Source organism: Lissotriton vulgaris, chromosome 1_1, assembly GCF_964263255.1.
Source record: "Lissotriton vulgaris chromosome 1_1, aLisVul1.2, whole genome shotgun sequence".
NCBI classification, from domain to species: Eukaryota; Metazoa; Chordata; class Amphibia; order Caudata; family Salamandridae; genus Lissotriton; species Lissotriton vulgaris.
Window position 1 is genome coordinate 345,261,932 of NC_141685.1, and position 21,353 is coordinate 345,283,284.

Genomic DNA, 21,353 nt, shown 5'->3' on the forward strand with positions numbered 1-21,353 from the left:
AAACTACTAGCAGCCAAGGTGTTAAAGAAGAAAAGAACCACACAGTCAGTTAAGCCTAAGCAATGGGTTAGAGATATTAGAGGCCTGAACATGGAGATGCTAACAGCAAGTTGCAAGAACGAACTTCAACCCCCTCCTGAATAGGTAGACCTCAGCGAGCTTACGGATCATTACAACTATACAATGTCTAATATAATCAATAACATAGCCCCTTTAAAACTCATAAGAATTCAAGTTAAACCCATGGTTCAATGGCTCTCTGAATGAAGAAAGACGGAAACTCGGTCTAAAAGAAAGGAAATAGAGACAGTTCTCATCATCCGCTCATCTAAACCAGCTAAGAAAGATCAGGAAAGATTACAATAAAAGCATACACCAGTCAAAAAAAGACTTTTTGAGAAATGAACTTGATTATGCAAAGAACAGACAAAGAAAAAAGGCTTCAATCTTCCAAAGGATCAATTGAACAAATTGGCCAAATCCTCTCAACTAACAGCTCAATCTGCTCTGAGCTGTAAAGACTTTTCAACATTTTTAACAACCAGAGCAAGCTTCCTGGAAAGAGAACTCATGGATACCGCTGTCTACTAGTTCTCCTTGACCTATCTTCAGCATTTGACACCGCAAACGATGATAAACCATGAGACGGATTGGAGAATAGGATGGGTTTCTAGGGTACAGTCTTAACTGGGTTTCACTCCTTAGAGAACAGCTTTCAAAGATTCTTGGTGAACCACAATCTATCCCTTCCAACCCCAAGTGATATTGGAGTTCCTCAAGGTTCTACTCTATCCCCATCCCTATTCAATCTGTACATCAAGCCACTCACTGAAGTATTGCAGCAGGCTAGCATCTCATTCCACATGTACCAGATGACACTCAGCTGTATATGAAGATCACATAACTGGAAGGGATCAATATAATGAATCAAACAATACAAAAGACCATTCACTGGCTATTCAGCAACCATTTGAAAATCAACTCGCAGAAAACAGAATTAATTCTTATCTCCCCACCTAAATCCTCCACGTTGATCAAGGAATGGACCAAGCTGATCACAGCGCTAAACGGTACTCCTATTCTAGTGGAGTCTACCAAGTCTCTTGGAATCACACTGGATAAGGATTTAAACATGTGAGCACACATCAAAACTATGGCAAAAAATGCCCGATTCCATCTGAGCTATCTCAGAAAAGTTAAACCGTTCATTGACACAGCTGACCTTAAACCGGCAGTCCAAGCTTTGGTTAGCTGAAGTATGGATACACAACTCCAGCAGGGCTTCCTCAGATTTCGACTGATCTACTAAAAGCCTGCCTCAATGCTGCAGCAGACTTCTAACAGGTTCTAGAAAACCTGACCACATCACTTCACATCTGAAAGCGCTGAAATGGCTACTGTACGAAGCAAGTATTCAGCTAAACATGGCATGTATTACACACAAAGCTCTACACTACAAAATACCACTTTACCTTGCCTAGAATGATAGAGCATTCTCAGGAGCTGCACCAAGAATTTGGAATTCGCTTCTGCCAAATATCTGAGGAATTACCTCTGTCTCACGATTCAAAATAGAGGCTAAGTCATTTTTCAGGAGTAAAATCCTCCCTTAACTAACTATGGTTTACTCTAGGCTCTGTTAAGACCTTCAGTCATTCCTGAATCGGCTGCATTCAGTTGGGCTAATAGGATACTTGTATTGCTAATATTAGAGCGATGACTCCGGTAATTGTACAATTCAGTAGGCTTTCATCAATTCTTACCTTTGGGCCACCATCAGCCCTGTTTGGATTCCTCAATTCCATACGCAAGAATGAAGGAAGATGGCGAATGAAGGTACCTATACCAAGCCACAGGGATATAGGACTGGACTTGTTACTGTAATTGTATCCAGGTGCTGATTCCTCTTTTGCTTTAGTAAAGGTATTGCAGTCTAAATGCAAATAAGTCATAACACAAACTACTATAACCTGTGTTGTCACCTAGTATGATTTAATATATATATTTTATTTGTAAGCACCGAAGGAAACTGACTGCAGTTGAATTGTAAAGCGCTCTGACACCCAGGAATGGGTCATATTCGTGCTATAGAAAACACTAAATGAATAAATAAATGTAAAATATGTCTCTTGGTTTGATGCTAATGCCTCTTTCAGCCCAAAAACCGACCGGAACAACTTCACTATCGGGGTACTGCAATACATAATGGATTGCTTGAGGTGGGACATATTAAATGTATTTTGGTTGTCTATTTACCTATATACTATTGGGCTGCGTCCTCTAATGTGTGTGTAAACCCAACCTTTTGCCACAAATTTTTGTCCTGACTTTTGACCTTCTGTCCTGAATTTTGACTCTTTGTCCTGAATTTTAACTCTCACCGCCTTGAATTTGCACCCATGCCAGTTGGTCACCCTATTTCACAGCCCTGTATTTCAAAGGCTCTTTCTTGGCACTTTTTAAGGGTGGTGGCTTTTACTTGCATAAAAACCCTGACAGAAGTTTTACAAGACGTGGAAAGTGCAAGGGTTCACAATCTTACTATAAGAAACATGAATATTCGTTCATAATAGAAAAATCAAGTGATATAGCGATTACATAGAAAAATCGTTGTCCAAGTCTTGAGAAACTCAAATTGAGCGGAATCTAAGACACACAAGCATAGTTATTTTATGTTTTCCTAACAAGACTGCTTTAGCGCTTCCTTGCCAGTACAATAGCTTCGCACAGCTCTGAGTTTGCGTGGCTTCCTGTCATGGTCTTCTGTAGTGTATTGTTTTTCTTTATATATTAAGTTGCATATACACTATAATTGTAGTGTCCTTTGCTGTGTGTAGTTGCTCATCTTTGCAATTTTGTGAGCATGCCACATGAGAATAGTGTCTTGTTAGGATCTGTATCATTGCTTCAAACTGTACTAGCAGTGGAGTTGAGTTCATGCAGCTACCGGGCCCCGGGGGAAGCACAGTCGCAGACGAGTCTTCCCCCGGGGTCATTCGCACACTGATAGGGCAGGCAGGGGAAGGGGAGGAGTTTAGGAGGTAAGTATAAGGCGCAGGGGAGGAAGGGAACTTCCTCTTCCTGTGCCTGGCACCATCGGGAGGGTGGCAAAAAGGAGAACTTAGGGTAGGGATTGTGAACTTAGTTTCAGAAATCAGTTTAACGTGTTTGGACTGTGCTTGGCGTCGGGGGCTGTTTCAAGGCAGCTGATTTGGGATACACCGGAAGCGTGAGCTTTTCACAATGTCGGACATCTCGTCCGAGGAGGTCCAGGTGGCCTTGCTGTTGCTGGCCCGGGCTGGCAGGGAGGATTTGCTGCAGCCAGGTGTGTTGGGCCAAGCGTAGGTGGGGGCTACAAGGGGCACGCGCGCGGCCTCGGTCGGGGTCAAAGCGGCGGTAGTGGCGTGTCTGGACGACGAGCTGGGCACACGTGGTCAGTCCGCGGAGCTGGGGGGGGGGGGGGCGCCCAGAGACTCAGCGAGGGGCGGGAAGCGCAAGAGCCTGCCCCCGCATGTCTTCCCTCCGCTCGATTTCCTGCTGGGGGCCTCTGGTGCAGCGGTTAAGGGCACGGCCCACCCTGGCCAGCAGCTCCTGCATGAACAGGTACCGGAGGGCGAGGAGGGTGGCGTGGAGCAGGGGGATAGCCTGTTTGTGGGCCCTTTGGTGACTGTGGATGCTGGGGGGAGGCGCGTGTTCCCGGTGAGGGGGAGCATGGGGAAGCCCTTACCCCTGGGAAGGTCTGTGTTGAAGGTCTGGGGACGTGGGGCGGTGGGACGATGCTCCCATCGACCTGTCCATTAGCTCCAGGGCACACACTCCTGCCCCGGCGGGGCAGGAGTCGGCCGGGGGACCAGTGGGGCCGGGAGGGTCAGCTGTCCCTGTGCCTTTGGGTGGTGGGGGGGTGGGCCCCGGGGCATTTTCCACTGGGTTTCTTTCCCCCAGGGGCTGAGTTTTATGGCTACTGGCCGCCCCCGCCCCGCAGATCTGGGGCTCCTTGTCTTGGGAGGATAGAGCCAGGGAGGAGCGGATCCTGGAATAGTTCTGCGAGGTCCGTAGGGCAGAGCAGACCAGGGCCAGAGTGGGGGCAGTGTGGGGGCATGAGATTGAGGGGCCTCCTACCCCGACCTCTGAGGAGGAACGGGAGGCAGAGTTGGAAGAGGAGCAGAGGCGAGTCAGGGCCAGGAAGGCGGTAGTTGCGCCCCCCAAGAGAGTGATTGCAGGTTTAGGGACAGCCAGGACGGCTCCGAGGCCCGATGGTGCTGGGGCCCGCTCAGGCTGGAGCGACCTGAGGAGCGGGAGGGGAACCAAGCCGGCGGCTGTCGGCAGAGCTCGGGGGTGCCTGGCGGGGCGCAAGACGGCTCCAAAACGCAAGACAGAAGCAACAGGGCAGTCTGCGGCGGCTGTCCCTCCTCCGAGGGTTCGGGCTCCGGCGGCACATGTGGTGTCTGGAACGCGTGTGCCTGGGGGTGTGCAGAAGGGTGTGAAGAGGGCAGTGAAAGAGGTGGTGAGTGCGCGTGCGGATATGGAACCGGTGCTTGAGTTGGATTATGGTGATGAGAGTGGTGAGCTGGAAGAAGGGGAGGTGCGGGATGACGCAGAGGGCTTAGGGGGTGCAGCGGACAACGGCAAACTTGGTGTCTTATAGGCCCCGACGGCGACGAAGACCAAGGCCGGGACGGCGGCGGTCCAGGTGGCAGCGCCCAGAGGACGGCCCAGGGAAAGGACCTCAGTACTCACAGGTGAGGGCTCCTGGTGGGCAGCCTGGGATGACGGTCCCCAGGGGGGCGAAAGAGGACTTTCAGGTCGGTGGGTGTGGGGAATGGTTCCGTCTGGGAGTCGGAGAAGCCATTGGGCAGTCCACTGGGGGATGGTGAGAAGGTGGACGGTAAATCGGCGACTACGGACAAAGGGGATGGTAAGGAGGAGAAAGGGCTGAAGGTACCAAAGAAGCTTCCATATATTGGTTTGGCAATGCCCTTGGGTTCGCATCTTTCTGAGAAACTCAGGGCACGGATTTGGAGACACGAATTTGTGGATGTGTTTAAGTTGCTGCATAGGGAGGTGCAGGCCAAGGAGGGATCGAAGGAGGAGGAATGGGAGCTGACGAGGCACCCTAGGGTGCCAGTGACAATGGAGAACAGAACATCAGCATTTCTGATTCATGCCAGCATCTACTGCGAGAGGTATTTAGGGCGATTGCGTTGTTTAAGTACATGGACATCATTCGCAAGGCCCAGATGCAGTTCGGGGGATTTGCCTGGTTGAGTTATGACGAGGAATTCAGGGCTCGGGTTAGTGCAAATCCGGAGAAGAGTTGGGGGGAAGTGGATCAAAAGCACTGGGTACAGTGGATGGCGTTCACGCACTCCACCGCATCCACGCACATGGCCAGCGGGTTGCCGGTAGTGTATCAGTCCTTTCCGCCGCGTCCCGCCCAAGGCGGGGCGGGGGGAGGTGCGGTGCCCAACACCATCGTCTCAAGTCAGCCGAACAAGTCAGGGGGTGATTCCAAGGGGTCCTGTTGGAGCTACAACAGGGGCTACTGCTCCAGATACCCCTGTAAGTTTAAGCATGAATGCTCGAAATGCAGCGGGAAGCATGCCCTCACCCAGTGCCTTACACTTGCCACTCCCTCAGAACAGTGGAGGAATGCCAAAGGGCGGGGCCACCCTGGACAGAAGGGCGCCTACACCGGTTAGGGTGGAGGCGATGGCCCCGTGGCTCTCGTGCTACCCGGATCAGGAAGCGGCATCGCGGCTTTTCTGGGGTTTCATGGAGGGCTTTAGGGTAGGCTATCAAGGCCTCAGGGTGCATTGGTGGCCAGACAATTTGAGATCAGCTAAGGATTTGCCCGGTGTGGTGTCTGCCAAGTTGAGGAAGGAGGTTGAGGAAGGAAGGGTAGCTGGCCCGTTTACTGATTGGCCTTTGGAAGATCTGATCATTTCTCCATTGGGGGTGGTACCGAAGAAGGAGGAAGGTGAATTTCAGATGATACACCATCCCTCGTGGCCGGAGGGCTAATCAGTGAACAATTTCATTGCAGTGGAGGATTCTAGGGTGCTCTATGCGTCGGTGGACGATGCGATCCGCTTGGTGAGGGTGTGTGGATTGGGGGCTGAATTGGCAAAATGTGACATCAAGTCAGCCTTCCGTCTGCTGGCCATTCATCTGGCGAATTTTTTGCTCTTGGGTATGCAGTTTGGGGAGGCCATCTACGTGGACAAGGTTTTGCCCATGGGATGCGCCATCTCTTGTGCACTGTTTGAGCTATTTAGCACTTTCCTGCAGTGGGCCATGGTAAGAGTCAGTGGGTGCCGTGAAGTCACCCACTACCTGGATGATTTCCTCTTCCTGGGGCAGTCGGATTCCGGGGATTGCGGCAGGGCCCTGTCGCGATTCCAGGAGATGGCCTTCCACTTTGGTGTGCCTCTGGCACCGTAAAAGACAGCTGGTCCCAGCTGTTGTCTGACGTTTCTGGGAATTGAACTGGACTCGGTGCAGTGGCAGGCGCGCCTTCCTGAGGCCAAGGTGGCGGAAATCCTGGCATGTTTGAGATGGGCAGTTGAGGAAAAGCGTATCAGCTTGAGAGCAGTGCAGAAACTTCTGGGCTTCCTGAATTTTACGTGTAAAGTGGTGAGAGCAGGGCAGACGTTCTGTAGGCGGCTCGGCATGGCCATATCGGGGGCAGTACTACCACACCACAGAGTCAGGATTTCGATGGGGGTGTGGGCAGATTTGAGGACTTGGATTGCATTTCTGAACAACTTCAATGGTGTGTCACTGGAATTTGATGAAGACAGGGCGGTCTGGCAATGCCAAATTTTCTCTGATGCAGCCGGGTCAGTGGGGTTTGGTGTGTTCTGGGACGGAAGGTGGTGCGCTGAGAGCTGGATGGCTCACTGGCTCAAACAAGGGAGGAGCATTGCTTTTTCGGAATTCTTCCCTTTACTGGTGGCACTGGAGGTGTGGGGGGAGGAATTTCGGAACAGGTCAGTGCTCTTGCACGTTGACAACATGACGGTGGTGGAACTGGTGAATCAACAGAGAGCAAGGGACCTGAGAGTGCTGAGGCTGTTGCAGAGATTCATGTTGGCTTGTCAGCGGCTGAATGTGGTGTTTCGGGCGAAGCATGTCCCTGGGGTGAATAATGACATTGCAGATGCTTTGTCTCGTTCGCAGTGGCAGCCGTTCCGGCACCTGGCACCGGGAGCGGATACATGCAAGACCGAGCTGCCGGACGGCATCTGGGCCTTGGGGGAGTGAGCATGATTGGCCTGGTGGAGAGTTCTGTTGCAGAGACCACGAGGAGGACGTATCGTCTGGCATGGTCGGAATTTGGTGCTTTCATGGGATGGAATCAGAAATCTGGTCTGGGTGACAAGGCTGCGGTGGAACAGGGAGTGAGGAGTTTTGTGCTGTGTTGTATTGACAAGGGTTTGACTGCGGCTATGATTTCCGGTAAATTGGCAGGGATCTCTTTTTACTGTGTTTTGTTTCTGGGTTTTGATCCAACTAAAGATGTTATTGTGAGCAGGATGCTATGGGGTTGGGGTAGGGAGTGTAGGAGTGGGGGGGCTGTCTGCGGGAGGCAGTGACGTTTGAGTTGTTGGTCCGGCTGGTTGGGGTGTTGCCGGAATGCTGTTACGATCCTTTTTTTGAGTCTGGCCTCTTTCGTTTGTGTATGGTGTTGATGTTTTTTGGGGCGTTCAGGGTGTCTGAACTGTTGGGTACGAGGAGGACGGCTGGCAGGTTGTTTGAGGAGATTCGGGTGGATGGAGGTCGCCTGGGGATTTGGTTGCGGTGCACGAAGACTGATCAGTTGGGCAGGGGTAAATGGGTGTGGCTGAATGAGACGGATGGTGGGGGGGTCTGCCCGGTGGATGAATGGCGTGCCTTCCTGGGGATGGCTTGTGTGTTGGAAGGTGAGATTTTCTGTCACGCATCGAGCGCGAGAATGACGGCTGGACAATTGTGGGCGGTGTTGCGCAGCTTTGGGACGGTTGGGTTTGAATGCGTCTGGTTTCGGGACTCACTCCTTTAGGATTGGGGCTGTGACAGCTGCGGCCCATTTGGGGTGGTCCTGGGACAGGATTAGGTGAATTGGGTGGTGGAAGTCTCGATGTTGTGAGAGGTATGTGAGAAAATAGATAGGTCCCAGGTCGTCAGTTGATGGGACATGGAGTTTGTGTTTCTGTTCTAACATATTTCTCTTCGTAGGTTGCGTGGGTGGACCGGGGACTAAGACGGTGTTGTGGATTGTTGGGCACTCCTTCGTGCACTGGGCCTCTAAATATGCAGAACAACAGGTGTATGGCTGTAACCTGGGACTGAAAGGACACTTGCACGAGGTACAATGGTGGGGCAAAGGAGGCATGCGATGGGGGGCACTACTACCCTGGCTCGCGAAGATGATCCCGCAAAAGGGATGCCCGGATCTGTTGATAATCCATCTGGGAGAAAATGACTTGGTTCAGCTGTCAGGTTTGGCGCTTTTATAGCTGATGCAGAGGGATCTTAAAGTGTTGAAGTCTAGGCTTGCAGGGACCTGCATTGCCTGGACCGAGTTGGATCCCAGGAAAGTATGGAGAGGGGCAATAAAGCATGGAGCAATCGAAAAGGCATGAAGGAAACTCAATAGGGCACTGAGACTTTTTTGCGGGGACAAGGACATCAAAGTGATCTCACACGGAGGGATTCGACTGGAGGAGCCTTTAGTTTTAGAGACGACGGGGTGCACCTGTCCCGCTTGGGAAACGCCTATTACATGATGGAAATGAGAGATTTGGTGAGCAAGTTGTGGAATGAGGCGATCTGGTGTTTCAGGGAGTGAGTGCGGTCGGTGTGCCTGTGTGTGGAGCTTCAGACCCGGGGTGGGGGGGTGGGGCAGGGAACCACCCTACAGGGGGTTCCCTGGTTGGTCAAGAGCGGGCACACCCATCCCTTGGGGGGGAGTTCGAATGGCGGGTAGAGGCATGACTGGAAGGACACAAGGAACGGGCTGGAAGATAGGTGATTGCTGTGTAAGAATAAGGTACGGTATGGGACATGTAGTGGTTTGTGATGAGGTGGAACGGGTGAAGCGGAAGAGAGGCGAGTGCGAGTGGGGGTTTGATGTTATTTTCCTGTTGATGTTTATTGTTATGTATAGATTGCGCAGCCTTGTCTAATAAAATGGCCTTTTCTGCTGACATACTGTGTGGTCTGTTTATTGCGCAATTTTGTGTGCTATGTTGGCAATCCGGGCTGGACTGTTCCCACGAGGAGCATGGTCAAGACTGATTTGCAAATGGCTGGGTCCAAACTTTGCTGGTGGAGTGAGCAAAAAAAAATGGATTTAAGCCAGATCTCTTCACTGCGGGTGAATGTTTGATTCAGACTGGGTAGAATTTCACCCAGTAGACAAGCATGCTACCTTCCTGTTTCTTCGTCTCAATTGGACAGAGTATTAAGGACTCGGATTCGCATAAATGTAATTAGGCTCTGGCTACACGCGTTGAGACTTTTAATTATGGGTAGGATTTCTGTAATTCCATATATAATGTCCCAAGGGGAAATTAAGTGACACAGGGCTAAAACACGTCAACATTCAGATTGAAAGAGGCTCCATATGGGCTGTTATAAGAAGAATAGGAGAATCTACTATGCGAGGAGATGAGAACGACAATCTTTTCTTGGAACGCCTGGATGGTTCACTTGAGGGGAGTAACTTGGATCTAAACAGAACATGGACTCCCTTCCTTGTCTGAACATTTTTATTCAGGGAATAGGGAAAAGAATTATTGTGTAAAAAAATCATTTTCTTAATATGAATTAAACAATTCTCATAGCCTACAGTTACTAGGGCAATTGTGTCAGTATTAAAGATATTAGGGCAGATTTACAAGCCCTTTGCGCTGCCAAAAATGACCGATCAGGCTGTTTCTGTACTCAAAAATGCTATTAGATATATACAAAACTCAAATTGCGATTTGGTAGCATGTTCCTAAATCGCAATTTGTGTCTGCGATTCGGTATTTGGAAGGGGCATGTTTAGGGCTTTCCCTTCCTAATGCCGAATCTGAATGGTATGTAAAAATGTTCTGTGATTGAAATGTAGTTGTAAATCATTCGCACTTTACCACCAACCGAAAGTTGGAGGTAACCCATTCACAACTGGGACGGAGTCCCAAAGGCACACTTTGAACTATGTGAAGGGTTTAAAAATATTTTTTGGAGCAGGCAGTGGTCTCATGGGCCACTGCCTAGCCTTAAAAAATGTATAGAAAATGTTTCACTTTTTTTAACGCATCATTTTTCCTTTAAAGAAAAAAGGCTTTGTTATAAAAATATATAGCTTGATTTAAAAGACATGACAGGCATGGTGGTTTGCTGACCCCAGCAGGTCCCCATCCCAGTGATTTTTGCGAATTCCAATGGTTTGCAAACAGACACCTTACTCATTAATATTCGTGAGGTAGGCCTATTTGCGACCCACTGGGATTTGCAAAAAGTGTGAAACACACTTTAGTACATTAGTGTTTGCGTTTACCAAAAATGATTTGCACAAATTCGTTATTTGGTAACCGCAAGCTCTAATGTTAGTACATCTGTTTATATGACTATTAATTTAAGTTTATTAGGCATTTAGGTTAAGTTCATATTGTATATGAGCATAACCTTCTAACACTGTTTAAAGTGGGCATTTTAAATCACTCGGTAACATTTCCTAAAACATGTAACTTACATGATGATTTAGCATTTTGGCATTGATATAATCAACTGATCAACGCACTATGGGCCATATTAGCAAGGACTTGCGATGATTATTGTAAAGCACGCTTAGCGCTGTATTTTTATCGCCGGCTATCGCTGGTTTACATCACGGAAATAACGTGTTATTATCAACTTTATCTTCAAGGCGATAATAAACCAGCCATAGCGGCGATTCTCCAGCAATAACGCGGAAATGCCAGCCATGAATTCCCATCACTAAGGAAAGGTTCGCTAATAGACAGGTGAGGATTCAGCCGTAGAATCCACCTCCCATAGAAAACTATGGGTAAGTCAGGATTGTAGCAGGTGTTAAATCCAGCGATAAACACAGTTAGCGTATGTTTTTTTATCGCTTCGCGGGCCTTAGTAATAGGGGGAAGGTGTGTTTGCGACTGCTTTCAGTCGCTTTCAAGTTGGGAACGCCTTCCTTGCATGTCATTAGAGATAAATATCGCTGACATGCAAAGCGGCACCCAAAACGGTCGCCGTTGTTAGCGTCAGCTTGCTGGTAGGGAGATAAAAATATTGCTGCTTTAGCGGCAAAAGTGCCGCTAAAGCGGCGATACTGCCCTTGCTAAAATGCCCCTATTTTTTTGTGGCAGTTAAAATTCAGAGGGTGAAATTCACTGATCCTTTATTGTGTGATTTGGAATGTGTTAATTGTTTCCCATCCTTTTTATATTTCCAATTGATACCTTCTGTTAACTAATTTTCTGCAGTCGAAATCTTTCTGAAAATGGCTATGTGTACTAAATCAAATTAGCATTTTCGTTATTATAAATTTGATCTTTTTATATGTTTTATTGCTTTTGTTAGTGTTATTAACTGAATGAACCAACTACTAGGTTTGTGAATGCAGGGACTAATGGCCTGAATAATTTAACTCTGACTAACCTTAACTAGGCTTTGTAATGGAAATGTTGTTTATAATGTTTATAGCACTTCGTTCCTTGATCATAAAGAACGTGGGAATGGAAAAAAATGGAGTGGTTTTGATCCCACTTTTATACCCATTTTACAGACAGGTTTTTTAGGGGCACATGCATCTACCTATTTAGGAAGTGCAAACGGTGCGAATCGGTAAATTCAGCCGTTTGCACTTCCTAAATACGTTTTTGGGATGCATGAAACAATTTTTTAAAAAATTGCCTTTTTTTTGCATTTCCTAAAAATGCGAATGCATTTAAGGAATCACATTTGTGCAATTCCTTAAATGCAATGCAACAATTTTTAAAAAAATGCGAATTTTGAAATAGGAAGTGCAAATTACCACAAAGTTGACCCTCGTGTTAATTTGCGAAATTCTTTAAAAAAGCACAAAAATGCATTTTGGAAAGTGTCATGTTACAGACACACATGTCCTTAGGACATGTGTGTGTGAAACATGCACTTTAAAATACATTTCAGGGGTGCGGGGGGGGGTCCTTTGGACCCCCTCTCTGCACCCTTGCAATGCATCAACAAATTGCGAATTCCAAAACAAAGAAATGCAAAACGGCATTGATTCCTATGAGCCTCTAGGCCCATAGGAATCAATGTAATGCCATTCCTTAATTGCAATTTGCAATTAAGGAATCGGAAATTCCGAAAATTAAGAAATCCTAAAACAATTTAGGATTTCTTGATGCATAGGATTTTGCAATTCCTAAATTGCGATTCCTTAATTTTCGCAATTTAGGAAATGCAAATTCCTACAATGATGCATGTGCCCCTAAGATCCACTGTCTAAGGCTTCATAGCATGGTTGGGTAAGTTCACTTTCAAGTGCACTTTTGAGGCTGCCCTCCAGATACAGGTGGGTGATTACGATGGCGGAAACCCCGCCACCGCCAGCTGTGAGGTGGCAGGCCCTACGCCATCGGACAGCAATTTCCCCCATCAAATTAGGATGCGGGGGAAAATCGGATTGTGACCGTGGCGGGTGCAAAGACCGCCCACCACGGATCAGCCACAAGCAATCGTTCTTTTTGAGACTTATAATCCTATTTTTATAATGGAATAAATATGATTTAAAGTCTCATAACTCAAAGAAAAAACCCGGCTTGGAACAGCCCATGATGCATGTACCTAGATACTTGGCAGCTAAGCAGGGTCACTATTGATTTATGCTTACAACCAATACAGGGACAGTTATCCTCTGCCCACCAAAAGTCCATGCTTGATGGTGCACTCATCCAGGACACAAGAAAGGTCCTGCATCTCATTTAGTCAAGGACAAGCCTAGGCTTCTACACCTACACTTGATAAATATGATGCCATAGCTTGGTTCACATACAGTCAGCAAACAGCAGCAGCAGCTTGGCCCTAATGCACACAAAGTCAGGATTTAGCAGAAACCTGCCTGCCAAGGTGTATGTTATTTACTTTATTGGGAGGCCGAACAATATACAGTGTCATCTGCACTATTTGTGCACAGTATATTATATAGCTCTATATCGAAGCGCAACACATATACAATGTAATGAGTGTCATACTGATCACAAAGGACACCTATTTATTGCTTGATTTGTCAACTCTAGATAACATGGCATTTCATCACATTTTACTGCTGCTCATATGGTTGTATTTTTTATATGAAGAACAGAAGCGATAATGTGCAATGGCTTGCCTATTATAGTTCAATCTTGGTCCTAGATGGCGCATGCAGTAAAATCCACTGAGAGACGTTTAAACTTCATGCTCTCTTCTCTTCTGTGGCTTTCTTGCAGATCGGGGCTTCGCTAATGTCGAGCAATGTGGGGAGCGGCCTGTTCGTTGGCATGGCGGGCACCGCGGCGGCTGGAGGCCTGGCGGTCGGAGGCTTCGAGTGGAATGTAAGATTTCATGACAGGCTTAGGTTATTGTGTCAACTAGCCTCTGCTGACTGTCTGATTAATCAGTAATGGATTAAAAACAATGTGTGTATCATAGATAATGCAACATGTCTACTACTTGTTGTGACATGACTTCAACACTGTTATGTACAGGTCAGTGGCAAACTTTTAGGCTAAATTAAACATTTGCATATTTTTTATTGGTTTCGGTGTTGGAAGCTGGCTCTGTATATACTATACCAAAGTAAGGTATAGTGTGCACAGAGTTCAGTGGATCCCCTAAGGTAGGGAGAGGTAAAAGTAGATAACACCTTACTCTCTATTTGTAGTAGTGTGGGGGCGCAATAAGGCTTTATCGGAGGGTAGTGCTAAGCATGTTTTGTACAAAAGAAATTATGTCACACATTCAAAGACATGAACTCAGACCAATTTATTGGAATACAAATATTATTTAGTGTTATTTTATTTTCTAGAACCAAGCCAGGCCTGGTACAGGTGGCATAAATATACTTTGCAAGAAAAATGCAGTTAAATACAGTTTGAATGCTGTTCAATTCAATAGGTTTGGTTACAAGTTACCAATGTGTTCATAAAACAGTTGGAATTACTTTTTAGTTACTTCTGAGGTCACTTTGTACATTACTTTTTCTTAGACAGCAAGGTATCTCTAGAAATAAAGCTGGTATATTTCTTAGGCAGAAGGAAAAGAAGATATAATGTTTAGCAAACTAGTTATAGTTTTGCTGTATTGCTCACGATGCACACTTAGAACCTGGGAGAACAAAAGTGGGGTTACAGGTCCGTGAGTAGGATTCAGTCAGATGGGCACTCATGTCGCACCAACAGCAGCACAGAGGTGGCTGGGTCCAGGGCGCTAGGACCACACGTTAGCCAATGAGCTAAGCACGGTTGTTAGTTTGGGGACTGCGAGCGAGCAGGCCACCAGGTGGGAAAAACCAAAGCTCCTGGGTCAGCACTGTAGAGCCTAATGGCCAGGAAAAGAACTACACCGCCTGCAGAACAGAGGCTGCCAGGTGCAGAATGCAGTTTTTGGGGTTCCCAAGGTTTTCTCTGTGGAGACAGACGGTCTTGGTCTCGGCTGCAGATTCGGTCAGTATTCCTGGAAGACGTTTGATGACTGGAGGTAATTTGGGACTTTGGGAGTTATCCACTCTTGACTGCAGCGTTCGTAGACGTAGTCGGTTAGGCTGTCGCGGTTGGTCTTCTTTGACCACTTCAACTAGAGAGTCGGTCGCTCTGTCGCCTTCGGGCGTGGTCGGAGGGTACCTCCCAGAGGAAGGCTGCATACTAGGCTTAGGAACTTGTAAAGGTTAAGCAATCACTGGGCACCAGTCTAGGATCGCCCCGGGGACCTTTTTAAAGTATTGGGTCACTCGGGCTCTGGGTGCCAGGAGCGGAATGATGAAGGTTCACTGAGTCAGCCAGAGTTAGAGTCAGCTGGTTTTGAGCAAGTCCCATGCTCGCAGATTGTGAAGGCAGTGCAGGTTCTCCGGGTTTTAGAGGGCTGCTTGCTTCAGGACACACCGAGGTTCTGCTGGAGGAGTCTGAGGTCGGGGCACACCAGTAGGGCTGGGGCCAAGGCAGTGGCTGTCCTCCTTTTCTTCTTTCAGTGCATCTGTTCCGTCCTTCTTCTTCAAGCTTCTTCTTGTCAGTTATAGTCTGAGGAGGCAAGGTTCAGCTTTGCCTCTAAATACTAAATTTCGGGGCATTAAAGTAGGTACAGGCCAAGACCAATGGGTCCCTTTCTTGGGATGGGTACACCTCCTATTATGCCCCCACCATCTGTAGGATGGCAAGGACCTGAGGTGTGGGGTTGGCAAAGGTGGGGACACCTCTCTTCCTATATTGGTTTTACTGCCAATTCTCATGCCCAAAGTGGGGGTCAGAACTGGTAGAGGCCAGTTGCTCAGAGCAGCAAATGGATGGGGTAGCTCAGAAAGGCGGCAAGCTGTTGAAGCTTTCCCTTTGTGGACTCTACCCATCCCAGGGGAGGAGGATTCATACCTTCTCTCAGGATGTTCCTTGTTTCAGGAGTACTGTAGGCTCTCGACTCTGGGGTTCAGACACCTGTCTGATGCAAGCAGCCACTTAGCCAGGACACTACTGTTAAATCATTTTTCAGGGGGCATCTCTAAGGCCCTCTGAATGCATTTTTCATTAAATCCCACACTGGTATCAGTGTGGATTTAATGTGTTGAGAATTTTGATACCAAACATCCCAGTTTTCAGCAAAGCCATTATGGTGCTGTAGAATCAATTGGTCATAGCTAGCATCAGATATACAAAAGGGTGGTTCTGTAAATTCTGCCACAATGCAGAATTAGTGTTCAAAGTCTTTAAACAGTTTTTGAAGAGTGTTCTAGCTTCTGATCTTATGCAGCAACTAATGGTGGGCGTAATTGGTGGGATTTCACTACACGGAATTCTGCAAAGTTGAACACAAACTCTGTGAACTCAGATCTGCAACTCTATTCCATCTCATCCCAATTAATAAAACAGAACCCTCACATACCTTTGATAAAACAACAAGTAACTCCATCTTTACATACAAAAATACATAAACACATCTCCCAAAAGTGCAAATACAGTAAGCAGTGAGAGAGGTGATGATTTTGGGGCCCTCAATAATCTAGGGAGAGAACCAGGCAAATTACCTTGAACACAAAAAGCACATTATGCTGAACGATTCGGTTGTGGTCCCATCCTCCTAGGACCACCCCAAGCACAGCTATGGGCAAAAATACAATCCCCAACCAAAGGCTCTGCAAATCATTATGGGACGATATTCTAGAGTGCGATGAATATTATAGTATCTAATATCAAAACATTCCTCAAGCGGCTCTTCCAGCTCAGTTGGGAGCTAATACTATAATATTCACTGCACTCTAGAATCTTGCCCTATAATGCTTTGCTGTGCCTTTGGTTGGCATTGTATTTTTGCCCATAACTTTGCCTGGGGTGTTCCTAGGAGAATGGGACCACCACAATTGTTGAGCATTATATACTCTTTGTGTTCAAGGTATCTGCTTGGTCCTCCCTCTAGGTTAGGGAGAGCCCAAAATCATCAACTCTCTTATTGCCTGATATTTTTCAAAGCTCACTTTTGTGAATTGGTTATATGCTTTTTAGCATGTAAAGGTAAAGTTGTTTTATCAAAGAGTTGTGGGTGCAGTAGCTTACTCCTGAGTTTTTTCATGAATTCATGCTTTGTGAAACTCCTAAGCATGGGCGGAATTTGCGAATTTGTCCACGGGCGTGGCATTGGAGAGGAATCCTTCCTTCTTCCTTACGACGGTACGCGGTAGAATTATACCCGCCACTCTTCTCGGACTTGTCTCGTGGAACAGCCGTCCCCCTGCCATTGTAATTGCGTGCAGCTTACACAAGAAAAAAGTATGTGAGCCGCCCCCTCAATTGATTGCGCACCCCTTTGCGGGCACCGTGATTTAAGACACCCATTCTACTCACCACAGAACACTATCTTGAATTGCAGTCCAACTCCACTCCTGCAGCCCTTGTGCTCGTTGTGCAGATAAGCTCTTACCCAGTCCCTGTCCTGAGGAGAACCTACAATATCTACGGTTCGAAACGCGTTGACCCCCAGCCTGTGACAAGAAAGAAGGGTGCAGCTAGGGATAAATTAATACCACTTTTGTGGGCCCTTGCTGTCAATCTTATAAACATTCCATCACAGGTGTTGTGAGACAGGCAGGCAACTTTACTCCACCTTAGCTCCGCCTGTCCACTTGTATTCTAGTCAAAGGTCTGGTTCTTTCCTATGTGTAAATATCGTTCTATGTGTAAAGGTTGTTTATGTTCAATTGGCTTGAAATGTAACTTTTTGTACTAAGTTTCTTGTTGGTGTTGAGAAATTTTGAGTCTCTACCTTAAATGTTTGTATACTTGTATATATTGTACACACAATTGTATGTTTTTGAACTGACTGTCTTGACAGAATTTTCCTTTGATGTCATCTTTGGATGAACTAACGAAATTTGATCATAAATGAGAATAAATTATTTTGCAATATAAAACTGTTGGCCACGCAGTACATATGGGCTGTGTGGGTCCAGATTTTTCTTGAAATAATCCTGATCAGCCATTTTTGTTCTGTTTATCAATTGTTGAGATCTGGGCTGGTCAGCTGTAGGATCCAATACCTTCATTTGTACACAGTTGTGAAACTCCTAAGCATGGGCGGAATTTGTGAATTCGTAATCGCGATTCGCAAAAATCTGCCAAATTGGAGGAGCTTCGCGCGCAACCAAGATGGTCGCGTGAGCAAAGGGATCCTGAAACACTCGCCACCTCCCGCATCTATCCTGAATCTTATCCTGACTACGGACTACGACGACGGGTTATTGACAACGCAACCCAGCTGATCTAATAGCTGATTCCAGAAATTGATTTTGACTCCTGGAACCACAACTACGATACTCTGAACTTTTGTGGCCTGCTCCATGGAACTGCCCGGGGCTCGAGTCATCATGGTGCCAAGGTGGTAGTTGAACAACAATGGCCAACGGGGTACTGCTTACGATCCCAGAGTTAACTTTCGGTTTTGTTTTTGGTTCCTTTGCCTCCTCCTATTTCTTCATCGCTTTGGCAGCCCGGACCACGCAACTTCACCGTGTGCCAACTGCAGGGTGTCCCTGGCTCTGGGATATCCCGCTGGGACTCGCATCCGGGGATCCACGTGGGTGAATTGTGAGGAGTCATTTTTACCAGGTCCTTAAGGCCCCCTTCGGGGCGCAGCACCCAACATGGCGGGCAAGCCTGAAAGCGAGAAACGAAAGACCAAGACCATTCACCGTGGGGGTACTATTCAAACAAACATATTGGATTACTATACCCATCCTAAAGGATCCCCCGGTGGTGCGGGTAGGTCCCTAGAGGACGCCGGCGACTCCACAACTGCGTTGGATGATTTGAACCTGCGTTATGTCATGGGCGCCATTGCTAGTATGAAGACCTCCATTGGTCAACAATATGAGGCTCTGGCTCTAAAGCATGACACCGTGGCAATTGATGTCAACCTGATCAGGACTGACCTATCAAAAATCAACGAAAAGGTCAAATCCTTGGATTTGAAGACCTCCAGCCTCAGGACTGATGTCTCCGATTTACAGACGGAGGTTCGCAACCTACGATCCTCCAATGATCTCTTCGCCCGCCGGCTGGAGGATTTCGAAAGTCGGGCCAGACTCAATAACATACGTATTATTGGGGTCCCTGAAAAATCGGAAGAGTTCACCACGGATCTCCTCGTGGAGGATCTCATCTTAAACCATCTTGCCCCCAAAGGCCTCAGCAACTTCTTTGCGGTGGAACGTGCACACAGAGTGCCGGGTGGGAAGCCAAAACTGGGTGCCCCGCTGCGGCCTATAATTGCCAGAATTTTCAATTTCAGAGATAGAGACGCTATCCTGCAGGCATCGCGAGTGGGCGGCCCCACGAAGTTTGAAAACACTACAGTGAGCTTCTACCCTGATTTCACCCAGTTCGTTCAGAAACACAGGATGAGATTCCTGGGAGTGAAGCGGTGACTGCGAGACATGGGTATGAAATATGCAATGCTTTTTCCAACTCGGCTACGTGTTGAACACAATGAACGGATGTTCTTCTTTGATCGCCCGAGAACGTGAGTGACTGGCTTGACACGTTGCCTGCACAGCGTGATCGCTCGGAACATTCAGTGGGACTGAAGGAGCCGAGGGTGGACCGTCGGAACAAGAATGATGAGTGGCAGCTGGTTTTCAGACAGTGTACAGAACTGGCAGCTATGGTTTCATGACTTTTGTGATACTTATGGTATTGTACCCAGAGGTGGCGGGGGAGAATGGGACTCTTCCTCCTCTGGGTTTCTTTTGGTAGACTAGTTTAATAATTGGGCGACAGGCACACTGCAAGTTGGGGTGGCTTTTGAGTCTATCGCAGGGGTGCAGGGTGGAGGGGTGTATTCTCTGGCTTTGTTGGGGGGGGGAGTTTTGGGTTTGTTTTATCTTGTTTCAAGGCAACACATCGTCTTACATCTTGATCTGGGTGTTCTGTTTGCTATGGGGTGGATTCAGCACTTGCTTCTGGGATGGGGGTAGGGGGTTGGAGTTATTGTGCTGGAATGTCAATGGGTTGGGGGACAGGATAAAACATGGGGTGGTGTTACAACTATTGAGAAGTCTCTCCCCTGATGTAGTTTTACTGCAAGAGACACATTTGATTGGCAACACATGCCATGCCATGAATCGGCGAGGATATTGTCTGCTTGCACATTCTGGATTCACCACTGGATCTAGAGGGTTGGGTATCCTAGTTAGGAGTTCCCTCCCCTGGAGGTAGATGACAATATCCTTGATGATAGGGGACGCTATGCTGTGCTCACTGGTAGGTGGGAGGGGAAGACCACCTCACTGCTCTCTGTATATGTTCTACCTGGGCTGCAGACCACAACCTTCGCCGATCTGGGGAGGGTGGTTTTAGGGCTCCCTAAGGGCACTCTGATTATGGGTGGAGATTTTAATTCTGTTGTTTCCGGTAGGGAAGACCGCAGCCCCCCCAGGGACCTCACAAAATCACAGTCTTGGTTAGGTGAATTTTTGCAGATGCTGGGGTTGGTAGACTGTTGGAGGCTACTGTATCCGGGACAGGCGCAATACACCTTTCACTCTGGCGCTCACAGTAGCCTCTCTAGGCTTGACTATATCTTGATGCCAGCGGCGCAGGCCTCTTTGGTCAGGGAAGTTAGACATCTAGCCAGGGGTATTTTGGATCACTCCCCACTATGGCTTTTGATGGACATGAAGGTGGGCGCTGAGGGTCGAGTGGCTCCGATTAACCCTTGGTATCTCCGTAACCCCAAAACCAGGGCTGAAATGGTTCAGTCTTTGGATCATTATTTCACTGAGAACGTGGGGTCTGTATCCTCTTCTGTTTCATTGTGGGAGGCTTTTAAAACTGTTATCCGTGGACAGGCACTATCGCTAATCGCTGCTGCTAAGAAAAGCAAAAATGAGGCAGTGGTCCGCCTAGAGGCCGAAATAGCTGAGTTGGAAAGGGATTTAGAGGTGGATATCACTCAGGAGAGGGTGCATGTCCTTGGTCTCAAACAACTTGATTATAGAGCCCTGGTAACGGACGCTGCTAGAATTGCTAGTAGGGAGCAGCAGGGACGGCTGTATGATGTGGGAGACACGGCTGGGGAGCTGATTGCTTGGTTAGACAAAAAGGAGAGGGTGAGTCGTCTAGTTCCTGTGGTTGAAAGAGCTGATGGAGTGCGTGTGACTGACCCAGTTGAGATTGTGGAGTGTTTTGCGGAACATTTTCGAAATGTATACTCCCCAGTCTCCGATAGACCAGAGGAAGACTCCCATCTACTGTTAAGGGACATTGAGTTGCCGCGCCTATCGGACTCGGATAGGGATTTGATGGATGCAGCATTTTCGGTTCATGAGGTGGCAGCTGCTATCCGACCCGTCCACTCGGGAAAAGCTATGGGCCCTAATGGTCTCCCCATTGAGCTTTACAAGCTGCGTCCTGACAAAATGGCACCGCATCTTCGTGCTATGTTCCTGGAATCACGAGATATCGGCTCCCTTCCCCGTGATCAGCGACTTGCTACCACTGTGGTGATTCATAAGGAGGGGAAACCGCGAGATCGCTGCGCATCCTATAGGCCTATATCGCTCCTTAACACGGAGCCCAAGATCCTACCAAAATTATTGGCAAACCGCTTGATTAAGGTGATTGGTGACCTGATCCATCTGGATCAAT

General features: G+C 47.6%; 1 protein-coding gene across 1 annotated transcript in view; it reads left to right on the forward strand.

The window, feature by feature from the left end:
• The window catches only part of LOC147747155 (sodium/glucose cotransporter 4-like), a 447,273-nt gene that overhangs the window by 96,769 nt on the left and 329,151 nt on the right, over positions 1 to 21,353 (forward strand). Inside the window, exon 3 of the mRNA XM_086952401.1 lies at positions 13,461 to 13,565. Within this exon, the coding sequence (XP_086808527.1) occupies positions 13,461 to 13,565 (105 nt within the window). The remainder of the gene's footprint in view (positions 1 to 13,460; positions 13,566 to 21,353) is intronic.